Source organism: Pseudoliparis swirei, chromosome 8 (genome assembly GCF_029220125.1).
Source record: "Pseudoliparis swirei isolate HS2019 ecotype Mariana Trench chromosome 8, NWPU_hadal_v1, whole genome shotgun sequence".
In the NCBI taxonomy this organism is placed as follows: Eukaryota; Metazoa; Chordata; class Actinopteri; order Perciformes; family Liparidae; genus Pseudoliparis; species Pseudoliparis swirei.
Genome location: NC_079395.1, coordinates 16,969,153 through 16,992,017, shown reverse-complemented (window position 1 = coordinate 16,992,017; position 22,865 = coordinate 16,969,153). Strand labels below are relative to the sequence as shown.

General features: G+C 47.4%; 1 protein-coding gene across 2 annotated transcripts in view; it reads left to right on the top strand.

Moving 5' to 3' along the window:
- Positions 1-4,883: 4,883 nt before the first annotated feature.
- The window catches only part of LOC130198549 (cadherin-2-like), an 82,420-nt gene continuing 64,438 nt past the window's right edge, over positions 4,884-22,865 (top strand). The window contains exons 1-3 of one of the 2 annotated variants that reach the window (XM_056421744.1): positions 4,884-5,958; positions 7,400-7,791; positions 9,488-9,596. In XM_056421744.1, the coding sequence (XP_056277719.1) occupies positions 7,732-7,791; positions 9,488-9,596 (169 nt within the window). In that variant the 5' untranslated portion in view covers positions 4,884-5,958; positions 7,400-7,731. Of the gene's footprint in view, positions 5,959-7,344; positions 7,792-9,487; positions 9,597-22,865 lie in introns of those variants that run through there. The other variant, XM_056421745.1, reaches the window with a different exon arrangement.

The window sequence follows — 22,865 nt, the reverse complement described above, 5'->3', positions numbered from 1 at the left end:
AATAAAACAGGTAATAAAATAGCCGGGTCAAACATCATGATCCCGCGACCAACATTACTTCGTCAGCTATGTGACGAAAGTTCCTTTTCACAATAAAAGTCCCACATGTCACGGACTTCAACCGGCTTCCAACTCATGTCAACATTGAAACAATAAACTAACTTTCATTCTCATGCGGCATACATATAATCATAAACACATACAATTATAAACATTACTTCTGCCATTGACATATACATAGAGTAGACATTACCCCTATGCTTCATAACACATCAATATTCTCCCTATGTACATGTGCAAAGTCAAAATGACCTAATACAACTTAACAGTAGTAATAATAGTTGCGCTGTTACATTGTTGAGCTGTTACCTTGTTTCATTGTTGCGCTGTTACATGGGTGCGCCGTTACCTTGTTGCACTGTTACTGTCATGGTGAGTCCGGGTTGTCGCAGCAAGAGAGGACCCAAATGCCGACATTACTGCACAAAACAATCTTTACTCCAAGAAACCAGAACAGGACGACAAACACGCGGACCAAACAGTACGAAGCCACACTGGGAATGAGACGAACAGGGTTTACATACACAGGCAAGGTGAGAGGATTGGACAACGGGGAACGAGACACAGGTGGACACAATGAGGGCGGGGCCAGCAATCACACAGAAGGAAACAATCAGGACCAGGGCAGACAATCACAGGGAGACAGACGACACAAGGACTTCAAAACAACACAAACTCCAGATCATGACAGTAACCCCCCCCTCAAGGGACGAATTCCAGACGGCCAAGTGTTCCACAAGGGTGGGTGGAGGGGAGCCGGAGGAGGGTCCAAGGCTGCAGAAGCAGTCCGGGGGGCGGGCCGCAGGACAATAACCAGGCTGAGGGGCGCGCTCTGGAGGGCGGGCCGGAGGACAGGAGCGGGGAGCTAGGGGACCGGGCTCAGGAAAGGAAGTCACAGGGGTACCGGGGTCTGGGGATGGGGGCCCTGTGGGACCAGGCGACGAGACATGGGGAACCGGGGCTGGACGGGACGGGACACGGGGAACCGGGGATGGCCGGGATGGGAGGCGGGGAACTGCGACTGACCGGGACGGAGGCGGGATGGGGAGAACCGGGGCCGGGTGGGACGGAGGCGGAACACCGGGGACATGAACATCGGGGGCTGGAGCCGGCGGCGGAACACCGGGGACTGGAACCGGTGATGGAAACCCAGGGACTGGAGCCGGCGGCAGAACACCGGGGACTGGAGCCAGTGACGGAACACCGGTGACAGGAGCCAGTGACGGAACACCGGGGACTGGAACTGGAACATCGGGGACTGGAACCGGTGATGGAACACCGGGGACAGGAGCCGGTGACGGAACACCGGGGACTGGAACCAGAACATCGTGGACTGGAACCGGTGATGGAACACCGGGGACTGGAACATCGGGGGCTGGAGGCGGCGGCGGAACACCGGGGACAGGAGCCGGTGACGGAAAACCGGGGACTGGAACCAGAACATCGTGGATGGAGCCGGTGACGGAACACCGGGGACTGGAACCAGAACATCGTGGACTGGAGCCGGAACACCAGGGACTGGAACCAGAACATCGGGGGCTGGAACCGGCGTCATTGACTCCAGGGCCCGGAGGGACTCCCACATCTCCTCCAGAAGAACATGAGCGTCAGCTGGCCAGGCAGGAACCGTGCAGCGGAAACTGAAGGCTGGGTCCATTATTGGTGGCTTCGTTCTGTCATGGTGAGTCCGGGCTGTCGCAGCAAGAGAGGACCCAAACGCCGACATTACTGCACAAAACAATCTTTACTCCAAGAAACCAGAACAGGACGACAAACACGCGGACCAAACAGTACGAAGCCACACTGGGAATGAGACGAACAGGGTTTACATACACAGGCAAGGTGAGAGGATTGGACAACGGGGAACGAGACACAGGTGGACACAATGAGGGCGGGGCCAGCAATCACACAGAAGGAAACAATCAGGACCAGGGCAGACAAGCACAGGGAGACAGACGACACAAGGACTTCAAAACAACACAAACTCCAGATCATGACAGTTACCTTGTTTCATTGTTACCTTGTTGCATTGTTACCTTGTTTCATTGTTACCTTGTTGCATTGTTACCTTGTTGCATTGTTACCTTGTTTCATTGTTGCACTGTTACCTTGTTTCATTGTTACCTTGCTGCATTGTTACCTTGTTGCACTGTTACCTTGTTTCATTGTTACCTTGTTGCACTGTTACCTTGTTTCATTGTTACCTTGCTTCATTGTTACCTTGTTGCATTGTTACCTTGTTGCATTGTTACCTTGTTTCATTGTTACCTTGTTGCACTGTTACCTTGTTTCATTGTTTCATTGTTACTTTGTTGCACTGTTACCTTGTTTCATTGTTACCTTATTGCATTGTTACCTTGTTTCATTGTTACCTTGTTGCACTGTTACCTTGTTGCACTGTTACCTTGTTTCATTGTTACCTTATTGCATTGTTACCTTGTTTCATTGTTACCTTGTTGCATTGTTACCTTGTTTCATTGTTACCTTGTTTCATTGTTACCTTGTTGCACTGTTACCTTGTTTCATTGTTACCTTGTTGCATTGTTACCTTGTTTCATTGTTACCTTATTGCATTGTTACCTTGTTTCATTGTTACCTTGCTTCATTGTTACCTTATTGCATTGTTACCTTGTTGCACTGTTACCTTGTTTCATTGTTACCTTATTGCATTGTTACCTTGTTTCATTGTTACCTTGTTGCACTGTTACCTTGTTTCATTGTTACCTTGTTGCACTGTTACCTTGTTTCACTGTTAGCTTGTTACGTTATTGTTGTAAAACACATCACAATGTTATTTCTAATGCTTTTAAGCCAAGTAGTTTTGCTGCTAAAATCCAGTCAATAGTTTCGCGTTAATATGAAACATATTTTTGGTACAGAAATGTCGACGTATGCCGTAGTTTACAGAAATGTTGAGATTTCTTGATTCAGACAACTCTTAACAATTGTTGGATGAACAGCTTGTAGAAGTTTGAATTTGTTGAGTTTGGTTTATGAAACAACCTGCTGAGCCTCAGCATGTGAGCATGTTAGCATGCTAATATTAGGATTGAGTTGTGCCTCAGTACAGCCTCACAGAACCACAGCCTCAACCACTTCTCATGTATCAAAGAAAGAAAAAATGACTAATTCAATTTCTCCTGTTCTACACGGCCGTCTCTTGTATATTAGAATCATAAGTACAGTAGGCTACATACTTCATACGATGCTGAACAAATAAACAAGAAACAATTTGCATGCAAAGCGAGCTTCTTAGGCGTGATTGGTTCGAAAGGAAATACAGGATAACGAGAGAGCGATGAATAATTGAGACGACCGGCTTTTTGCACGCACTCTCCGTTACAAATCAATAGCCTCACTTTTATTGCATCACTAGCTGAGGATGCTCTCTTCTCTCTTGGGTTGCTCCGGAGTTCAACACAATTTCCTTTAATCAGGCAATCAATCACTATTAGATCTGTGTGCCACACCAGCACACAGCAGGCAGATGTGGCCTCCGAGCGAAAAACTACAGTCCGTAAATTGGGACCGACGCACACTCGTGTGAGCCCCGTGACTCCGTCGGCGTTGCGAGGGCTGCCGCCTGAGCTCGCAACGCAGCATTCTGCCTTTTTTCTTCGTTGACAAGGGGGTGGCGGCACGCGTCTTCCCCGACACGTCCTTTCATGAGAAATTACAGAGGGGGAAAGAACGCTCAGCGGAAATTGCTCATCTCTGTCACTGTCACTTTGCGTATAATACAATATAATCAGATCCTCTTTAAGGTTACACATGTTCCGCAAAGTGATTGCGCAATGCTGTCTCAAACACGCCAGGCTTCGTGTTTCGCTGTGAACATTTTGAGAAAAAGCCAGACACAACGTCAAGCACCATACATTTACACAAATGTGTGTGTGTGCACCCTGTTACACGCACAGCTCTATTTGGCTCCATTGTTTGAATGGCATAAAAGATTGAATGAGACAATCTGGCACAAGAGTAGAATAATCAGAGCAATACTGTGGTCCTCAGAGATCTGTTATTGAATGCGTGACAATGGCGCCTGATTGGAATTGACGATGTCTTTGAGGACGAGGTCGCCCCTTTCTAGTCACTAATTTGCTGCAAAGCAACCTTTGACTTGTCACGGGTGATACGGCCGTGTTTGAAAGGGGGGGTCAACATATGTGTGTTCACAGCAAAAGAGAATACACTCAGAAAACTCTGGCCCCACACGTCAATTTACATAAGCAGCCGACAAAATTCACGAGCAGGAGGCTGCGTGCGCGTCGCCATCTATATTTGGCTTTCGGCAGCAACGCCTGAGCTCTGTATTGCAGTATGTGGGAGCAGAGTGTGAACCGTGTGATATTCCTGTATCAACACAAAGTCAGCATGAAGAAGTGCCGCGGATGTAAAAGCGCTGCTGACCTCGCCCGTTTTTCTTCTTCTCTCCTCTCAGTGCCATCATGGCCACGCCAGCATCCAATTGTGCGGAGCAGGAGGTGTTGAATGGAGGTCCCCCTCCAGCCCTTTGGACACGGACGCTTAGAAGGGAGTCAACAGCGGCGTCAGCAGCGGGACCGACATGCATCACGCGGCTGACTCGCACATTGCCCCGCGACGCAGCGCTATCTGTGTAGCCCGGAGAATGTGTTCACCGCCGACCTCGAATTGCACATTTCTCCTCATGGTTACCTTCGCATTGAAAATGCGGAAGGTTATGTTTTGATCGCCATGTATTTATTTGTATGCGTGTTATTCGCATAAGTCCAAAAGTATTAAACCGAATCGCATGAAATTTGGTGGGATGATTGGTTATTATCCAGGGACCATTTGATTAGATTTTGGGATCGATCGGGTCAAAGGTCAAGGTCATGTAAAGGTCAACATCTTCTTTAAAACGCATGAAATTTGGTGGGATGATTGGTTATTATCCGGGGACCATTTGATTAGATTTTGGGATCGATCGGGTCAATGTCAAGGTCATGAAAAGTTCAAAATCTTCTTCTTACCATAGCACGGTCAATTTGTATCCAATTGGCATGCAACAAATTCCAACATGTTCATAATTCAATGCCCAATCTTGTGATAGCGAAGGTATGCGCTCTACCGAGTGCCCATTCTAGTTGCACATTTTTTGGAGCGTGCCAACTTCAGGTGTATGCTGCACGTGGAGAAGGGGAGCGGGCGTGGGGGGCGGGTCGCTCAGATTGGACGTATGAATCACGCAACATGATATTGTTTGATTGAAAGCACCAGGTCCAAATTGAATTCCCACCAATGCCCCCCGCCCCTCGCCCCTCCCCCTCTTTTCTAGACAAGTGCCGATGAAAGATAACCGCCTCCGCAGCATTTTGATCCCACTTTCAATTAGATTAGATTACATACATTTAAACAAAACACGCTGTCAATTATCATCAGGTCATTTGGTTTGATCTCTCGCCCAATGCTGCCAACGTGCACTTTGGAGCTGACTGCGATGGGCCAAACAAGTTTCTGAATAGCTGTGGGGGAAAGTGGACATGAGACAGGCTTTGTTTGATGCTATCTTAATTATGTTTACGTCCTAATGTTCTTCTCTTTTGATTGCATTCATTAGTGCCATAGAGAGTTTGATTATTAACATAGGAAAGTGGATGATCGGGCTTGCTGATCAATGGCATAAGTGTTAAGTGACAGGAGGGCCTTGAGATGCAAATGCCTGTGTGTTTGTGTGTGTGTGTGTGTGTGTGTGTGTGTGTGCACTGACTGTAAGCGGGATGTGATAGTGCTCACTGTTTGTTTAGGATGACAAGACACTCTCAGGACCGGATGGTTTGATTTGTCGGAGGAGGGGAGCAGCATAAATCCCATCACATACACGCATGGGCCACAAAACGCCAATAACTTGGAAAACAACACTTTGCCCAGGAGGAGGTGAACAAAAACTCAGCCCTTGTTTATTATTTGTAAATGGAATAAGTATATATATATATATTTTTTAAAAACATTTTTGTTTTCTTTTTCTTGTCTGCCAAACTGAAATATCTCGGTGTCACAGATGTAATCTCTTCCACGGGACCGTCTTCTCGGTAATTATATGTCAGCAGCACAACCAGGGTAATTTAACCTTCATCAGCCTGTATCACATCAGAAGATAATGTTGGGGAATTATTCATTGCATATTTTAGTGCGACATGAGAAAAGCTTTTCTCACGGATTCGAGGATTAAGTGAAGATGAATGCACAATTCCACAGTGATAGTGTGTGAAACAGCGAGCTTCTTCTGTAGCAATGTGGTGTGTGTGTGCGTGTGTGTGTGTGCATGGGAGAGAATTATACATACACACAGATCTAGCACCAACATATTGACTATTATTAGTCCTTAAAAACAGCAATTATCTCAGGGCAATGTGATCAAAATCTCCCACCTTATGATCAATAGCAGCTACTCGTTATGCAGGCCGAGAGACAACTGATTGAATCCTGAGTTGCTCATGCCTGTGACATTCAGAGAGTCAGCCGCTAATAACCACAGAATTTAAATGAAAAACAAACACGGAAATAGATTACAACCCGGTGTATCAGAAATAATGCTAACTATTTTATACGTTAATTTCCGAATGAGACGCTTTTAAACGCGGGCAGCCAGAGTAGAGCACGTGACGAGGTGCAAACACTGCAAAGTTGTGTCTGGCTTTTTTCGTTTGGTCTTTCCATGCCAGCCCCGTTCCAACATGAGAGTAAGTGAAACCGGACCGTGAGCAAATAAACGGTGACCTCAAACTGACCTTAACGTGCTGAGAAACTACTGCAGGGTGTTGTGATCCGAAACGGGGAGAAGATGATTTCATCTGCACTGGGACAGGACAGCTCGGTCCCGTCGACGAGTCGTATTACGATCGGTTGTTATTGATACGGTGTCATTAAAATCGGGGACACACCAAAGGCTGTGTCAGTAGTTTTGCATTTTATATACAAAATAGCCCATGATGACCATAACAATTTTTTAAAAAATGAATACGTATGAATTAATTAATTCAAATCGATAAAAATTTCTTTTACGAATCTCTTTAGGGCAAAATAAATAAAAATAAATGAATATATATAAATGCCATAAATATATGCCAAGACCACCGTGAACTTTTACCACTGACGGCCACACACTGTGAGTGAACATGACTATTATGTGTGAACGTTATAATACTGTGTCATTTGGGATGAAGGTTTAACAAAGGGGAGGAGGCTGCTGCTGCTGCGTCCCTGCAGTGAAATTGGCTGTGTGACCAGTAGGGAGAGACAGTGAGATGGGCGGTTCATAGACTCGGTTTTTTCTTCTTCTTCCCTCTCTCTCGCTCCCTCTTCGTGTTGTGTGCAGGTTTGAGTGGGAGGGAGCTGCAGCCTCAGTACCAGGCACCGCGCTGCTGCCTCAGTACCGACTGGATAAGAGACGGAGGAGGAGGCTGCCACATGCTGCCGCCGCCGCCGCCACCACCACCACCACCTCTCCTCCTGCTGCCTTTGTCGTAGAGGGACCTGTGGTTTTTGTTTCCTCTCTCTCTCTCCCCACCGCGGCCACGCTTTGACGGATATTGTTTTGATTTTTTTTTTTCTTCCATACCCTTGTGTTTCCCCTTTTATTTTTTGAGGGGGTTACACGGATTCCGTAAAGCGAGCAGAGGGGGACGTTAAGCAGTCGCGGGCGCACCAATGTACTCACTACACGAGGGCAGCGCTCTGTTTCTGCTGCTGGTCTTGGCAGGACTGCAGGTAACGTGTCTTTTTTATGTATATTTTAATATTTTATTTTGTTATGTTCCGCGCAGGAGTTGCACTGGACAGTGTTTGGGGGGGGCGGGGGCGCTTGTTTTGTTGTTCCGAGGCGGCGGCGGCGGCGACATGTTGAGTTACAGCCCGGGCCGCTAGCTTCCCGACGGGCACTTCACTTCACATCGCCTGCAGCTTTTAAAAATAATATTTTTTAAAACATTTTTTATTCACGATAAAGTAGGTCAGGCACGTGCTGTATTATCTGGATAACGGTTCCCTTTAAAAAAAAATTTGTATTCTATGCGCACGCGCTGGATGTTGCTGCTACGCTCGGTTCACTGAATTAATTCCAGCTCCCCAAAAAAAGAAAAGTGTTTAAATTGTCGATGGCGTAGCCTGGCTCCAGAGGTGAATCCACTGCATGTTTTATTGTCGGGGATAGTTGTGGCGACACGGGGCCCCACGCTAACCCAGTTCTCACGTGGTTATATTTAGTGTAGGTTTAATATTCATGTAGATTTCTGCAGCGTGTCCCCGGCCCCTAATTGCCTCTGCTAAATAAATAAAAAGACGAAGAAGAAGAAACGATGAAAAGTAGCCCAGTGCAAAACACGGGCACGAGAACATACACCATCACTGGTGGAGAGATACATAACGAAATAAAGTGTGCCTTGTTACTGTATTTTTGTTTGTTTTGTTTGTGGGAAATTATTGTGAGTGATAATTTCCTCGGTGGTGAAGGACCTGTGTCTGTGTGACACTTCTGTACATCCTGGTTGGTGAAACTAGAATCCAGTTATTGTGCTCCCCCCCTCTGCAAGCATTTTTCCATTTAAATTCCTGTGATTATAAAAGGCAAGTGGCACGGATACCCACAATGCTCTTTCCCCCCCCTGCAGGACTCCTCAGTTTCTTTTTTCTTTCTTTCTGGAGATGTGCATGCAAAGAGGAAAAACAGGGCTGTGCCTCTGAATCAATGCTGAGGTTGTGTGATGGGAGTATATTGGAACATAAACATATTGTTCGTGGTTTTGTTTATCTTCGCCAAAAATTCATACTTTAAGGGAAACACCCGCCCCAGTGATTCAGATACTTTTTTCCCCTGCTTTGCTTTGCAACATCCCCGTTATTCTCCAAACCCTTTGTGTTGACACCCGAAGCAGAGTTTCTTTTCAAGACGAGGCAAAGAAAAAGAAGAAAAAGCACTATATTGATCACGGCGATCGCCTTGCAGTCTCGTTCGACATCAGCAGTTGTTCTTTCTTGTTTATTCAGACTTTTACACTTAACATGTTTATTCCCACGACAGTGGATCGTTAGCGTTTACTTTTTTTTATTGCTTTTTTCCTGTACTTTAGAGTGGGAGTGTTTGTCCAGAGTAAAGAGTGTGTTGATCAGAGGGAGTTGGTCACGGCCCCCTCCCTCTGTCCAGGCCTCTCCGGGGGTACAAATGGAGCTTGTTCTTGCCTAGCCGTGCTTTTGGGCTAATGCTTAACCCTTTTGGCCTCATTATCCTAATTGCGGTCCCTGCTGCAAAAACAACAGATGCTTTTGTGCGACTGTTGGGTACTTTCGGAACGTGACCAAGAGGTTTTTTTCGGAGGGCAACAGAGTGCTTTTCTTTTTCCAAGGTTGATTTACGACTCATTGTTGGCCCCTTCTCTCTCCCCCCCCCCCTCCCCCCCACCGTTTACAGATTGCAGCAGAGGGCAGGGGCGCCCCGCCATGCAGACCAGGCTTCTCTGACGATGTATACAAGGTTGTGGTGCCAGATATCACGGAGGAGGGACGTCCCCTTTTCAACGGTGAGTGTCGAAATATTCCCACTGCTGGATCCTTGTTATGTCTCTGTTTGTGTGTGTGTGTGTGTGTGTGCATATGCTCGCCATCATGTGCTACATTTCTGGGAGGATCAGAACAAGCCTGACATATTTAAACAATTGGCTTCGGTGTAGCCGCCCTGCACTGCGAGTGGTGTAGTGCGCCTTGTAAACCAGATGCAATGTGGTCCAACTTAACCATGGCGCTCCTGTCAGTTTTGCTTGCATGCTGTTTTATTACTTTTCTTTTCTGTCTTTCTTTCTTTCCAGCTGACTCAAACATGTGTACCTTGTGTCCCAGTGCTCGATCATACATTGCGGCTAAACGGTCTGTGTTTTGCAGAATGCATTTTGTTTGCGGGGAGTATTAACCGCTGTGTCGTTAAATATGTGTCGGGGGGGGGGGGGGGGGGGGAAGTCGATTACAGACCTTGAGGTTTGAATACTTTTGACGTACAACTTTCATCTAGCAAGTAACCTAGCTGTGTAAATGCCCTGTGTGCCTCGAATGCTGGTGCTGTTCATTGTTCCTCTCACCATACGGCATTATTGTGCATTCGCCTTGTTTTCATGTATCATCTCTTCAGTCCATATTCAAACCATCCGCGGGGACGTGTTTCGGTTCCTTTCTTCCTTAAAAATAAAAAAAACGGTATAAGCCTCAAAGGTTCCTGCTCCAATCACAAACGGTAACGTATCCATTCGTAGTGTTGCACAGCTACGCCCGCTCCGTGGCAGTAATAAAGGCAATTAAATTATCTTTCACAAATGTTTGATACGCCAGTGTGAAACCCAAACGCGAGAGCTTTATGAAGAAAACCCGTAAAACCTGGTGCGAGGAAGAAAGTGAAAAATAATGACTTTTCTTTATTTATTTTTTGTACATTTATTTTCCGCAGTAGCCTATTACACTGCAGCGGGCATGACCAATACTGCCTCTTTGGAATTTAATATTGGCAAAATGAGGATGCAGCGACCATGAAAGAGTACGCGCGGCAATAATAAAAAAAGAACCGGGGAATATATCACCGGCGTGCTATCGGGGAGGTTGGAGCCGTGAGATGATTTGGACCTGAAGACATTCTCACTTGTGTTGGATTTCACAGGGTGTGCCTAAAACTTGCACGCTGTCGTTAGTTGTGAGTCAGATAGGAGGAGGGGGGGGGGATGAGTGCTTGCCATGGGTACAGCTTTCACTGGGCTTCACCTTGTGCACGAGTCCCCTCCGTTTGATCCTGCAGGTGATTCATTTCCCTCTGTCGGCTTGTGGATGAGCCGTGACCTGGGGTAATCGGGTTCCCTTTTGTTTGCCCCCCCCCCCAGCGAGCCGTTGCTCTGTGGGGACTTCCTTGACAGAGAGGGGCACTCACTCCTGTGTCATTGTAATGCGAGCGAGGCTCAGCAGCAGCGTGGGATGATGTTAATGAAACGGCATTCTCTGATGAAAAAGCTCCCGTGGCATGTTTTTGGAAGACAAAGCCCCCCCCCCCCCACACACAGTGTGCAGGGCATGCACAAAAGTTTCTCAACTTTGCCTCCACCATGCTGGTCGGGGATATTGTGTTTTTGGACCAGGAGCTGACGGTTGTTTGTATTTCTTCTCATTCCTATTGATGCTGCCGCATGTAGTCGGCTTTTAGTTTCCTTGCACTTTTATTAGCTTTGTGAATGGTGCCCCCCCCCCCCGAAAGGTCTCGGAACCATGAGTGGAGAGAAGTGAGTGAATCGTGTTGCGGTTGTTTTATCAACCACACCCGAAGGCTTCAATTCAACAGAATATTCTAGTCGGCTAATTCCAGTCTGCCCAGACTACTGGCTGGTAGTTTAGCGAAGTTAAAGTGGGCCTCGCTCGCATATCCGTGTAACACTATCTGTGCATTGTGTGAGGTGTCCGTAATGGGAGCCCGTCTCTCACATTGCTTTTGCGCCCGGTATAGATGCATGAGAGGCAGCAGGGGGGTAGCACATGCATATCTTTGTCCCATCTAATTGCAGTTTCTCCGTTTTGTTACTGATAAAGAGAATACACATCATGCAGTTTGTGAAAAAACTGGAAATGGGGGCGGCGAAGGGGGGGGGGGCATTCTTATGTAAACGGCTGACATTGTATGTGCTAAACTAAAGGCATCCTGTGGATTTGACAGAGGCAATTGTGGTCAAGCAGTTAACGTAGCTATTTGACTGTAAGATTTTAATCACATTCCCCGGGGGATAGAGAGGGGGGGGGGGCTTAGACTAGACTAGACTTTAACTGTCGGCCAAGTGATGCCCCATTGGTTCTCAATAGATTTGTTAAAAATGCATTTCCTAAAAGTTGCTTGGCAGAGCAGCACGGGGGAGAAGCCAGGAAAGGACAATTATTCCTGTTATGCGAACTCCTCTCCGGTGATCCATTAGAGGGAGGTTACGCTCATTGTTTGCAGATGCAAAACCGCGTCAGGATTAGGGGGTTACCCACTGTCTGCCCTCTGGGGCCCCGTATGACCTTGCTTTTAATCTTTGAAATATTTGCTCTGGCCCGACTCAGCAGAGGGGGAGACGACTCAAGTTAATCATTATCAGACCGGCGAGCGGATGAAAGTCTCGCCGCGTTGTGTGCGGCGTTTCCTCTTATCTCGTTTCGTCGCTTGATAAAGCGACTTGTTTTACCCAATTGCATTTAATTTCAGGTCGTATTGCGGCTGTTTTGCTTCTGGGTGTCTAATGGGATTCCAGTGGCTTCGGAGAGCCGACACACATCGCATGTTGAGCGAGTCGGTCTGAGCGTTATTCAGCAGAGGTTTCCCCTCCCGAAAAAGTGGGTTAATGAAAAGCCCACAAGCCTAATTAAGGCCAATACACTTATGTTGCTGCGCTGCCACCACCCCTCCCCCACCCGCCAACCATGTATTCTGCTTTAATTAGTCATACCTCCTCCCCTCCCACAGCCCCGTGTTTTGCCTCTTTATTTGTGTACTGTTATGGTAGCACCGGTGATGAAAAAGAAGTATGGTAATTGTCTGTTTGGTTGAAGTGCTTCAAAAGGGTTTTGCGAGGGTCCAGGGAGCAGAATTAGTCGGGGGGGGGGTTCACAGTTGACCAGTTTAATCATGTGATTGTAGCAATTAGTGTCAACGTCAGCGGCGAGAACATAACCTCGAATGTCGGGCTGTAACTTTCAGTTCATCTATCAGTACCTCTCTTTGCTGTGTTTGTTAAGGCGACCGTTATAAACAAACCCAATGTCACCCGTTTGACAAGAAAGACAGTGTTCGCGAAATCCGGGATTTTTTTGCGTAAGCCGGAACCGTTTCTGCTGTCGTTCTGGTTCTCTGCCCCCCCCCCCCCCCTCGTTCCAGGCTCCGACGTCCCTGGGTGCAGCTGGGGCCACTCAGATGTGTTTAAGGGGCCCCAGTGTTTGGGGAGCCGTGACCCCGCTCGACCCTCTCCTGTAAACTGGGCCGAGTGCTCGGTAACAAACGTGGTCCTTTCCCCCCCCCCCTGCTCCTGGGTTTGGGATGAGGCCGGTGGGTGGGGTTTTTTCCTGGTGAGGTCCTGACCCGTCACCGGGGGAGGCACCGCCACCTCCTGTTGTTCTGACCTGCGTCGTCCATCGTTCATCTCCTGGAGAAACGAGACAAAGGAAAATGAAACGAAACACATCGTCACATCACTATTATTACGGCCCTTGTAATACGGACCAACGGCTATAAAACAACCGTCTCTGGAACGTCTCAGCGTTTCCATTTTTATGGCGCTCTGTCGCCGTTTGAAATGTTCAGCGTCGATTGATAACACTGACACCGTCTGCTGAAGTCAGGCCTCGTAAAGAAGGGAGTGGCGGCCTTTTGAGATTGTTTGTTTGTGTTTGAGGTGTAGGAGGTCTTCATCGACATCTGTGCTGATGCTGAATAATTCAGCAGTCAGACATGACTTGATATTCAAATCCCCCCCCCCCCCCCCCCATTCAAGATGAGATCCATGAAGAGCAGTCATACAGCAGATGAAGCGAAATGACGCTCACCTTTTTATTCTTTCTTTCTGGAGGTGGATCAATGAATCCAGGGTCCTCGTCCGCAGTGATCGATATATATTGTAATGAATTGCAGCTCTCCAATTGCCTCGCCGGCGAAGGCTTGGTGTTGAATTTGCTTGATTCTTTATTGTTATCCACCTGCAAACATTTATCTTCATTTCCTGTCACGGCGCCTGTTTTTCTTCTTCTTCTTGGGAGCACCGTGGCCTAGATAACCACCACATATTGTGACAGCAGATTGGATCTTGCCAGCGCGGGATTTTGGGAAGTAACCTCTTGATGCAGTTTGCCTCCAGTGTGACGGCGGGGGGAGGGGGAGGAGACTGGGCCCGAGCGCTCACGCCGGGGCCACCGCGGCCATTTGTCAGAGAATAGCGGCTCCTCAAGCCAACTGAAAAAGTGATGTTAGCGCATTAAAGCGTGGGCAGCCATCTGTGGATAATGTGTGTGTGTGAAGTTTTTCTCGGCCTGCTGGGTGCCATGACGGAATGAGACATAGTTTACGCATGTCTGACTTTTTTTGTAAATTTTTTTTTTTGGCACTTCAGTTCTAAGTCTGATAATACTGCCTCCACATGCGGAGGCAGGTACTTGAGCAAAGGCTCCATTTAGATGCAGTAGGACTGACGCTAACCCGACGGCTTCTCGTCGCCTCTGCTCACGCCTCTCATCGGCTGCAGGCTCTGACCCCCGGCACCTGGCGCTGTGCAGCTCTGACATTGGGCTGGAGTTTAGGCGTCCCTCTCTCATGCCTGCAGTAGATGCGTGGGGGGTTGTCCTTGGCATATAATTAGCTCGTTCAATCCAGACGGCTTTTGCTGCTGGTGCTGGTGGTGGGGGTGGTGGTTGGGGTGGTGTTGTCCTGGTAACCAGAGACTGCTATAACTAGCTGGACCTCGATCACTTTATGGAAAAATCAGCATACGTGTAATCTGACTGCGACTGGTTAAATGCAGATTATAATTTGTCTTTTGCAAAGGTTGCATCAGAGAACGCTTCTCCTCCCCCCCCCCCCTTCCCCTCTTCCCCCCTGTGAAAAAGCCAGACCGTCCGCTGCATTGCGCCGTCGCACGGTCGCCTGAAGGTTGGAGGGCTTTTATCGGTTCTTTGGTTCTAGATCACACCTGGAGCCCTGATGCCATATTGCCGTGGAGTTTTTTTATTATTATCTTTTCACAAATTGATGAGTGCGCTAACGTTTTATGAGACTGTCTGGAGAGAAGAGATTTATATATTCGGTTAAATCGATCGCTTCCTGTTCGCAGTTTGGCCTCGACGCAACAGAGGGAGCTGGGATCCTTCTCGCCGAGTGTTGTGACGCCGTTTCTTTTCGTCTTCTTCTTTTATTTAATGTAAAAGACGCGCAGGAAGTGCATAAGACCGACTATGTAAAGAGGCCGTGTGGGTGTCGCCGTATTGACCTGGCCTCCGTAGCACGAGGCCGATGGATATTTTATCCAACGCGAGAACAAACGCGGGGAAGGAAATGCCGGCGTGCGCCGAGAAGACCGTACATCAGCGCTACGGAGTGAATTGTTTCCTTTACCTGGGACTGATTTGTGGATTTCAGGGCCATTTCTCTTCCGTGAGACAGCCCTTTTTTTAGGGGGGGGGGGGGCGGGTGAGCAAACTGCTCCATATCTCTTTCCCAGATCCCGTCTCCACAAAGAGAGATCTGTTTGCCGTGTTGCCCCAGCTGTTTATTGTGCCATGCCCCCTGTTGGATGAATTTTTTGCCCACGGTTTCTCCCTCTGCCCGGCTTGTTTTTCTTTTTCCTTGTTACGTTTGGCGTCACCGTTTACACCGGCCGACCTGTGAAGTGAAGCCACTCCCAGTCCCCTCCCCTCTCTCTCTCTCTCATATCACCTCTTTTGTTGTAAAGGCGGTGCGTTTGGCTTCTGCTTTTGTTGCTTTCAGGGAAGAATGCATTCACTGGTTGCCCAGATGTAAATGCACCAGCGCTGAACCGCAGACACAAGGTCTTTTTGTGCAGGGTCAAACCGGGAAGCCAATACCCCGGATGAATATATTAATGAGGGTCTGAGCGTAGAAAATAGACACAGGACCGGCCTTGTGTTTAGCCGCCTCCTTAAATGCGAGTGACAAACATAAAAAAAACAACTCACGCTGCGTTTGCAGTGGGGGGGGGGGGTACATGAATCGGCACGCCATTAGTCCTCCTGCCAACAACAGGGAACAACAATTTCAACTCTCCAGCGCCTCGCTGGACACTGGCCCTCTGAGGAGTCGCCGGGTCGTATTTCGTGACAGTCTCCATTCGTCCTCCTTTCCCCCCCTCCCCCCCCGCCGCCACGTGAGCTATAAGATGGAGCGGCTCCCTCGGCTCCGTACAGTGATTGATGTGACTTAATTGAGTAATGCAAGGACGGTGCTGCAGCATTTGGTGCCGTATTCTTTAACCGAGGTTGTCTCCCGGTGACCTTGTGAGGCGGGATGGGTGAAGTGTTCGAACGGACGCACGGCTCCCAGTTTCACGTTTTGCATTTGTGTTTGTCCGCGTTTGGGATGTAAAGGATAGCGTTCCTTTCCTTCCAGTAAAAATCCCTCCTTTTGATTGGATTGATTCCCCCCCCCCCCCTCTCCTCCCAAGCCGCCGACTCATCAGATAAGCATCTGCAGTCCGTCACGTCACTCGTCTGGAGTGATCTACTGTTACCGTGTCTTGCTGACACCAGTGTCTGCCATCACGCGCGCGGATATTATGATTGACCCGCGGCAATATCTCGTCTCCATTTGAGCGTGCCCGCCGTGGCGGCGAGCGGCACATCGCTCTGCGGCCCGCCTCGGCGTCCGGGTTTGTATTATCTCGGCCTCTGTCGATATTTACCGAGGCGTTAAAGAGCGTGCGGCGCGTCGCCACTTTATCTCCCGTAGCGCTGCCCGCTCGGCAGGACGGCCGCTACGAGGGGGCGTCGGGCCGTCGGTTCCTCCTGAAGGGTGTAACTGCTGCTGCTCCACGAAGGGCCCGCTAACAACTACAACATGTCGAGTCGGACCGAGTGTGCACAAACGAGCTGGCGGAGACAAAAGGCACGTGGCGTAACGGTCTAATTGCGTTTTTAGGGAAATTCCTCCACTCGTAAACGACTTCCTGCCTCTCAAAGTTGAGAGCACAATGAACGGTATTGTGGAGCCGCTCGGTGTTCGTAATAAAGACTTCGTCGCTCGCTACAATTTACATTTCAGTCTCCAGCCGCTGGTTTCCCTTCGTTTTTTTCCGGGCCCCGGCCGGGCGGGGACGCGTCCTGCTCGTGTGAGCCGGGAGAGGCCGTCCATTCAGAGCTGCGCGATTACCTGGGGTGAAAAAAAATTAGGGCTGTCAATCGATTAAAAAAAAGTAACTAATTAATCGCACATTTTGAAATTCATTAATCGCGATTAAAAGTATTTTTTTCTTCTAAAGACTAAATCTTCTAAATGAACGACTAATCCCTTCAGACAGCGTGTATTTTAGACACTTGTTTCATTGTATTCTTTTTTTAAAGACAAAACTTCACACAGAGCTGTGTTTTCAAAGAGGCTCCTACATATAAAGTGCCAGCGAGGTATTTAATATCGTGGATGATAAATAGTTTCTTCAGTGAAACATCCAGATTAGTAAGAAAAGGTGTATTAGAGACCCCATTGGTCCTGTCATCTTTAACATTGAACAACAGCAGAACCAGTGGCCTTGGTAAACTGACAAATATGTCATGTTAACTCTCTGGAGGCTGGGCTCATTTTCTCGATTTTTAAATTCACCTTTTAAAGGCTTTTGCATGTGACACATCCCAGTGTTTCCCCCACCATTCTATCAGGGTGAGGCCCCGCCCCCCTGTCATGTTCTCTATAGCACCAGATTACAGCAGAAGTAATGTAAGGTTCTTTCCTTAAAGACGTCTTTGTTCTTTTATTAAACTAAACGTCTGTTGTTGGTCGTCTCTACAGCAGCATGTCATTCTGTCTCGACGTGTCGGTCACTCTTCTCGGCTCTCCGTCTCGCCGCAGAGCTCCATGCCGGCGTGTGTGCACGCGCATCGGGGCGGAGCAACAAAAAGTCCCCTGCACCTGCCGCCCCGCGTCACCGACACGTCGCCCTCTGCTTCTCTGTGAATATGGAGGAGCAGACGGGAGGAAGGAGGCGGACTGCCGCGGCTTGACACTCAGAGGAGTGCAACAACTTCAACGACACCGGAAGTAAACAAAATTGCGTTAAAATATATTCGTGCGTTAATCGTGGCCAAATTAATCGCATAGATTAACGCGTTAACGCTGACAGCCCTAAAAAAAATACATCAATATTTACGCTCAAATCTCATTCGCACACGACAATGATTCTGCTTGTGTTTTGGATTAGCGGGAGATTATCGTTTTCTAAATCGCACTGAGGGACAAACTAGTGGGCGAGGACGTAAACGCATCCAATCCAGCATGTCCGGAGGCCAGACATCCAGTACGGCAATGTACGGGTTACATCTGCACGAAAACAAGTTTTAGATCATGAGATGATTGCTGTTAGCTGCTAATATGATGACGCGTTCAAGGTCACAGATACGACCAGAAACTCCTGGGCGGATCTAATCTGGACTCGTTTCGAGGAGGGGAAGAAGAAGAAGAAGAAATAGTCAAATGCATTACGGTGTGACGCCGTTGCTATTTTCCTCCCGGAGACATTCGTTGTGCTCGGCGTCGGGCAACGCGCGTTTCCAGATGTTTACCAGCCGCCCGTCCAACCGTGCCTCCGATTGCACCAAAGTGCAACGCACTCGGTCTGGTACAGATCGTGTGTCAGCCCTTCACTCCCACACTCAGTGTTCTGAGCACCGCGACCTTTGTAGAAGATAAGCTTCCCTTCGGCCGACTTGAGGAGTTCCGAATAACGCCCTCCGCCATTAATTTATGGCATTGCTAACCATGTGAGGGCTATGAGCCAAGGTTATTGACCTTTCACGCCCGTCACTGGTGATAGAGGGAGCGAGACCCAGCAGGGAAATGAATTGGGCTTATTAGGGAGCCGGGCTTTCAATCAAATCGGGGGGCGGGGGCAACTTTATGCTCCAGTTTTCTCTTTCATTGAAATAATTACTTTTTTTTTAATACACCGTTTGACCGATTGCCAGCAGGAGTTCCACTGAATCATAACGCTTCCTTGACCGTGTCTGGGAGAGATGTGGGCGCAGTGCGTGAAATGCCTGAAGGTTTAACACTCGGAGCACAAAACGTATTACAGAGGACCGTCTTCAACTGAGCTCATTATTATCAGATGAGGGATCTTGTGGACTCTGAATCACTAACCAAAGCTTGGACGCTGAGGCGATTATGCAAGAATAGACTTTCCATTTTTTTTTGCCAATGTGGCTTTTGTGCTTGTGATTTACCTTATGTTTGCAGCTGTACGACAAAGGGAGGGGGGGGGAGGGGGTGTAGAGAGAGCTGCACAGGCAGAAAAAACAACAACAACATCATTTGAAATTTAAACATTAAAAAGAAGCATGTAGAGAATCCCGTGCGAGCCGCGGACAGCGAGCCGAGCGCATGTTATTTCAGCCTCGTCCTCCCCTCTGAGCTCCCCTGTCTGTAAAACCCTGGTGGGAGGCGAGGGAGGCACGCATTTATATTGGATCAACATGCTATGATGTTGTTTTTTCCAGCTCCACTTGTGTTTCGAATCGTAACCTGCTCCCTTGTGTGTGTGTGTGTGTGGGGGAGAGGGGGGTTAAACTAAAAACCCTCTTTTATTGACTGGAGTAGCTCTGATGCATTGTTTGTACATAAGACGCGATTTTAAAGGACATTCTTAATATTGCACATTGTGTAACGTGAGGCTTGTTTGTGTATTTTATGTGGACGGTAGGGGTATTTGCATGCCGAGGTGGATTACTTATCAAAATAGACAGTAAGTAAGTAAGTAATTTATTTTCCATAGGTACATACATAACGTGTACATGCTGACAGACATTAACAACAGAAAAAATGTACGAATGGGGGACCGTCCAAAGACCGAGGTCTGTAGACTCCTCTGAGATGAGGAGTTGGACGGCCCCTCCCCTAACCCTTTAGCCCCTCCCCTAACCCTTTCACCCCCCCTCCCAACTACTACAGGTACACAGACAGTACACACACATATGGATCAAAACATAAAATGTCGTACAACGAAAAAGAAAAAGAAAACCAAAAGAAAAAGAGACACAGTAAAAATAATAATAAAAGGCAAATGTGAACTACTGATAACTTAGAGAAAAAATAATAATATCACGAACATCAAATTATGTATATACATTTTATTTTAAATATCTTTCCTCTATTGTACTGTGCCGCCAGGCTGTATATCAATATTAATAACTTTCAAAATGAAGTGAGATGGCGTTTAAGGCGAGAACCAGCGTGTGCAACCGAGAAATAAATCAAGTTGTCTTTGCCTGTGGGGTGTGAGTGAGTGGGAGGGCCATTCTGGACCAGGAAAGCTCCATATCGCTCCAAACCGTGGAGCTCGAGTGTGGACTGTGGACCAGTGGGTGCCAGCTGATTGGGGGAAACATGCACTCAGGGTATCATCACACCGCAGCCAAATATAGCCGTCACTCGGAAGCTGAAGAAGTTCACACACAGTTCAGTTACAAATGAGGGAGGGAGGGGATGAAAGCATTTTTTAACTTGAAGTCGAGAAGTATTTTTAAAATGTATTTTGTCCACTACCTTTAAAAAAAAAAAAAAAGTTTCCTTCTTCCGTGCGGGTTGCTCCCTAGAGATTGAGACGAGGTTTCACCCCGGCACATTTTCAATCCCGCTCGGCGTTCCTCCTCAGCTGGTCTTTGTGGTCCGGGACCAAATGCGGCACTTTAACACGGAGCACTTTCCTCAAAGTCACCGTTGGTTTGTCACAAGCTGTTGTGATGAAATCGCACCACGTTGTTGTTTAGTTTGTTTGAGAAACACCGAAACTTCAGAGAGCGTAGCAACATTCTTCGGTGAGTGCAAATGTTGCTGTGGTTACGGGAGTTGGTAATGGAAAAACACATTTATTGCCTTCGCTCTGATGTAGTGGGTGATTTCAAACCCCTGTAAGTGGTTGATGGAGCTGTCCATCACCGGCTCTGTGTGAACATCAGCTCTGCTCCCCAGTCGGCCGGGAGTCATTTATTCAACTTTTTCCCGTCAGATTCGGGTTTTCTTGGGAATGAGCCATTATCCGTTAATCATCCCGGGAAACCTTTCAGGCAACAACCGGGGAGAAGCGACATATCAACATCATATTGATCCTGATATGAGACTGGATACCACCTCCGGATGTGGATCTCGTGCTCTGGCACGTGGGTTGTCTCTTCCTGGTTTTAAAGGCCGCATTACAGTAAAGCGATGTCATTTCCTGAGCTCACCAAACTCCTCTCGCACTTCTGTTACTCGCCTTCACACACAAAGTCGATTTCTATACATCCGTATTCCTGATCATCTGTCAAAGATAAATATTTTGTAAAAGCACCAGCGGCCCTTCGTCCTACGTCGATATCAAAGTACGTGATCAAAAACAGCGTGTGTTGTTTTTCTCCATATGGCCCATACCCGAGTCCGTTAATTGAGTTGAAAGCAGGGTTTTTCCTGCATAGAGAAAATTTGGGCGCGCGCCTAAGCCGTTTTCCCGAACGCCTATGACAAATCCCGAGCGCCTAAGGCAAAAAAAAGTCCGCGATGGAAAAAAACAAACTGTGTTCATCACGTGCATGTCAGCGAATATGTTCTCAATAGTATGTTTCAAGGAGGCTACAGCCGAACCCTCGTTCTGTTTTGATCAATAGTAATCGAGTTGATAAGCGTGTCTTCTTGTCTGATCAATACGCAACTGTGAGGTGCTGAATGGACAGAGCGGCCAGCTGCTGGTCACTCAACAGCCCGACGTACACGAATACACCTGGACTATTGTCAATAGGGATGCACCGATCTGATTGGCGCCGATCCATATCGGCCGATATTCCCATTATCGGTTTTGATCGGCGTTCTCAAACGGCCGTTCAGATGACATAAAATCTGCGAGAACTATCAGAGACTTTTCAATCGCAGCGCACCGCAACGGAGACGATGCGCCCGGCGAGGGCCGACAGAGGTCAGAGGTCCACGAGGGGATCCTCACGCACCGAGCGGCGTCCCCGTCCCCCGAGTTGAATCTCTGGGTCGACTCAGCCGACTCTCACATGTCTGCCCCTAGAGATGCTCACGGTAAACGCATTCGATCGGGAGCGCGCGAGGGTTTTGATAAAGTTAGCGGAAGAATTTACGTGAAAACATCCGGTTTTGCAAAGTTAGCGGAAAGAACCACGTGAAACAACATCCGTTTTTTATAATAAGATTTCGACAAATCATACACGAACATATAAAAGTAAACAATGAACTGATTTTGTGTCTTTATAGATCGTTTCTGAGATTTAGCTTAAATTATGCTAACATTAAAACATTTTTACTGTACCAAGGAAGAGTTTATAAAAATAAGTCAGACTTTTGTATGTTAAGAAAAGTCCTGTAAATAGATTTCCCCAAGAGTTCCAGGAAATGAATGATGCAGATGTGTACCATACATATCTGAAATCCCCATCACTGGCAATCAATCAATTTTAATGTATCAATTAGGACATTTTTCAAAGTAAAAGTCCTAAATGTTTAAAGAAATCGTTAATTTCTTTAATGTTTGAGGTGCTTTATATATGTATTTCCTCATATTCCTAGGCAATAATGCTACACAATAAATAGAATGCTTCAATTGACACCGTGATCGGTATTATCGGATCTGCAGATACTGATTTTAGTGATCGGTGATCGGCACCCAAAAACCTGATCGGTGCATCTCTAATTGTCAATCTATTAGCCTATCTATTTTAATCTAAAGTGGAAGCAAAATGATTTCCTCAAGCATTGCCTCCATTATTTATGTGAAAAAAAGAAATACATAGATGTCTGCTAATTACGGTGATATGGTAATATAGACCGGTGCTTTTTGGGAGCACCGAAGACCCATTTTGACCCAGGAAAAACCCTGGAAAGATGAACTTGTTGTGGTGGAGGAAGAGAACGAAGCACCTTCATCAAGTCAACTAGTAAACTAAGGCCAGAAACATAAACCAGCAGGTTGACATGGCATTATTACCTCAGTATTTAGCGTTGGCTTAAAGCAGCTCCCCCAGCCTTGTGCGCACACACACACACACACACACACACACGTGCACACAGTTGGTATTTTAAAGGGGATCTT